Below are 3285 nucleotides of genomic sequence, written 5' to 3' on the forward strand. Positions count from 1 at the left end.
AACTGCGAAAATCAAAAAAACAAAAAAAAAGAAAAGAGAAAATCCTAACAGAGGATGAGACGAGCGTTACAAGAAAAAAACCGAGCCCACACATAAGCAGAAAAACAGCAAATAACTCCCAAAATAAATTAATAAGCATTCAATGACAACTTCTCAATAACTTTTGTAACCGTACAGGTTTGTTGCTTTTTTTCTTTGTTTTGTTTTTATTTATATACACATGTAGAATTGTTGATTGTCTTTTCGTTAAGCCTTCATCCAATTTTCTGTATTGTATATCAACTTCAAATGAAAAATATGTTTCTAGATCCCGAGAAGGTGGTATAAGAGAAAAGAATGCCATCAAATTAAAGTCAAATACATAAATTTGACATCAATTAAGTTTTGATAATCTGATTTCTGTCAATTTTGGGTTTGGTAGCAGATTGGGATAGAGACAGGAAGAGAAAAGAAATGGCAACTAGAACCGGCAAAGGGGATTGGCCTGACGATTTGTTGACTGAGATTCTCCTGCGGCTGCCCGTTAAGGCTATCATTCGTTTCAAATGCGTAGCAAAAACATGGTACTCTCTCTTTGAAAGCCCCAGTTTTGCTTCTCAGCATCTTAGTATTAGTAAGAAGAACAAGCGTTTTCTTATTTGCCATACCGATACTTCTGGAAACCTTGTTATGCGCTTGTTTGTGGATCAAACACTTGTTTCTTATCAAGATCTGTTTCCACAAATGCCCCAACATATCGGTGATGAATATCCCATTATTTGTATCTATGATGGATTACTTTGTTTATGTAATACCAAACCCAATTACATAACTCTATGGAATCCTTTCACGAGAGAATTCAGACTTCTCCCGCAATGTAATGAAAACATGCCGCCCCAGATCGAAACTTTTGGACATGTTATCGGATTTGGATGGGATTCTTTTTCAAATGATTACAAAGTGATTTACCAGCGGACCTATATTGATTTGGAGGAGGATATAGGTAAAACTCACCATGCAGTTTACAGGATGAGCACTGATTCTTGGAGGGTATTAGAAGGAAAAGATGTTGAAGCCTTTGAAGAATTAGCAATTTGTAACAGCGACAGCAACACATGTGTAAATGGTGTTTATTATTGGGTGGCATTCAAGATTCTTCACTACCATAAGGTCCTTGCATTTCACTTTGGCAATGAAGTTTTTCAATTGATAGATTGGCCAACTGTTCCTGAACCTCAATATTCAAATGGGCAATTGTGTCGGCTACCTGACGATCGCATCTCTTTATGGATTTCTCATTTTGATGAGAACGGCAAAAGTAATGATGTTTGGGTGCTGAACGATGAGGGGCAGTACTGGACCAAACTTTTAAGTATTGGACCTCTTTTAGGAGTTGAGAGGATGTTCGGGTTTTTCAACAAAAAGATTAATGGTAGTATTAAGGTATTTGTAGAAGCTATAAGTGAACAATTATTGCTTTATGACCTTGATACCCAGGAATTCAAAGATCTCAATATTAGATTAAGGCAAGTTTGGGATTGCCTTGAAGTTTACACTTACGAGGAGAGTCTTGTTGCTCTCAGTAGAGATCGCATCTTGTAACAAATAGCCAAATATTAGTGATGAAGTGGTAATTGATGAAGGCCAAATGAATGAGTTTATCTTTCAGGTTTGGGATATCTCTATATATATCGTTTTTCCTTTATAGGAAAGAATTATTGATTGATTTAAATATTCTTTATAAAGTTTATTTAGAATTAATTATTTTTTCTTTAAGTTAGCATTTTATTAATTTATTGTAAAGCAACTTAAAAATTAAAATCCTAACCAAACGAATTTAGCTTCAACTGATTAACTTGGTTTCAATTCTTGACCCTAGATCTCAAGTTGCTATTGGCAAAGCAAGTCGCCAGGTTTTTCTTTTATTTTAGCCAGTAAAAATCACTTCATTGAAATCACCACATGAGTCCAAATATACAAAAATAAAAAAAATAAAAAAAAAAGAAAGAAGAAGAGAAGAAGATGATGGAGTTGGAGAGAGATAGCAAAAGGAGAACAGGAAAAAAAGAAGACTGGTTGGGAGGAAGTGGGAGAGAGAAAAAAAGAAATCTTTTATTTATTTTTAATAAAAATTATTAATATTTAATTTTAAAGTTTTAAAAATTTTTACTTTTATTTTATTAATGAGATGCAACGTTTGGTGGTTGACAGTATATAACTTCTACAAAACTGTCATTATATTAAATATAAACTGATAATTTAATTGGACTATTTTCTTTTTCTTTTTTTCTTGTTTAGCATCACTTAAAATTAGATAAACCTTAAGTTCCCTTTTTATGTTTTACACTAAATTGGATGGACTTCAAATATTTGACTATTTAGCATCAATTATAACTATTTTTATTTAATTAAGTGGTTTGAATTCAGATAGTAAAATTGGTGATTCAAATTTGACAAAATTATTAGCTATTCATGAAGCTTTTCTTGTTTTTGCTCCTTGTGTGTAATTTAATTCTACTAAATTATGGGTTGAGAGTGGCTCTATTTATACGGTATTGTGGTCTACTTGTCATGAAGATGCTCCATGGAAATATGGACAGCTGATTATCAAGATGGAGCAGTTGCAAGAAAGAATTAATCATTGGAGAATTACACACGTGTTGGGTGAGGCCAATAGTGTTGCTGATATTCTTGCAAAGGAGGGGATTCAAAGGAGTATGGATTATTTGAAGCCTATGAGTAAGAGCATGATGATGCTGAGGCGGATCATAGGTGGCGGATGATTTAAAGCATGAAAAGAGGTGAAAAATGGACGCAGTCTTGTAATAGAGTCCTTGATGGAAGCAATGTGAAATTAATTTAATCATGACAGGGTTAAATTAATTTTGAACTACCAAAGCTCAAATAGATATCTTACAGTAATAGTGTGAAAAATTAAGCACATTTATATGAAAAATTAAGCAACATTTATTAAAGCATAAAAAAATGCCGCTAATTATTATTATTTTTTTTTTTGCATTTGATAAATTTATTAATAGTATGTATTAATGTTTTACATAATTAACAAAAGAAAACTTTTAAGCATAAGTAATTATCTGTGAATTACAAGTGTTGGCATATACTTCCAAAGTATTGTTGCAGTCTAAAATTTACACCCATGATATCCACACAGACTGCAACTTCTGATAAGAAGGAGGTTCCGTTGAACGAGTTTACACAGCGAATACACAGCGAAGAATAACGCTTTTTCCTCCCACCTGGTTTTGTATTATGTTTCTTATATAATTTATATTGTATGATGTTGCC

The 3285-nt window shown here is 32.7% G+C and overlaps 1 protein-coding gene across 1 annotated transcript; it reads left to right on the forward strand.

The window, feature by feature from the left end:
* Positions 438-1652, forward strand: LOC18586578 (putative F-box protein At3g16210). The gene has a single exon (XM_018129031.1). The coding sequence runs from the start codon at positions 454-456 to the stop codon at positions 1579-1581; it is 1128 nt and encodes a 375-aa protein (XP_017984520.1). The 5' UTR covers positions 438-453; the 3' UTR covers positions 1582-1652.

The sequence above is a fragment of the Theobroma cacao genome, chromosome 10 (assembly GCF_000208745.1).
Source record: "Theobroma cacao cultivar B97-61/B2 chromosome 10, Criollo_cocoa_genome_V2, whole genome shotgun sequence".
NCBI classification, from domain to species: Eukaryota; Viridiplantae; Streptophyta; class Magnoliopsida; order Malvales; family Malvaceae; genus Theobroma; species Theobroma cacao.

Bases quoted from the DNA above. Each gene is read 5' to 3' on its own strand.
- LOC18586578 (XM_018129031.1), top strand. From the start codon at position 454: ATGGCAACTAGAACCGGCAAAGGGGATTGGCCTGACGATTTGTTGACT.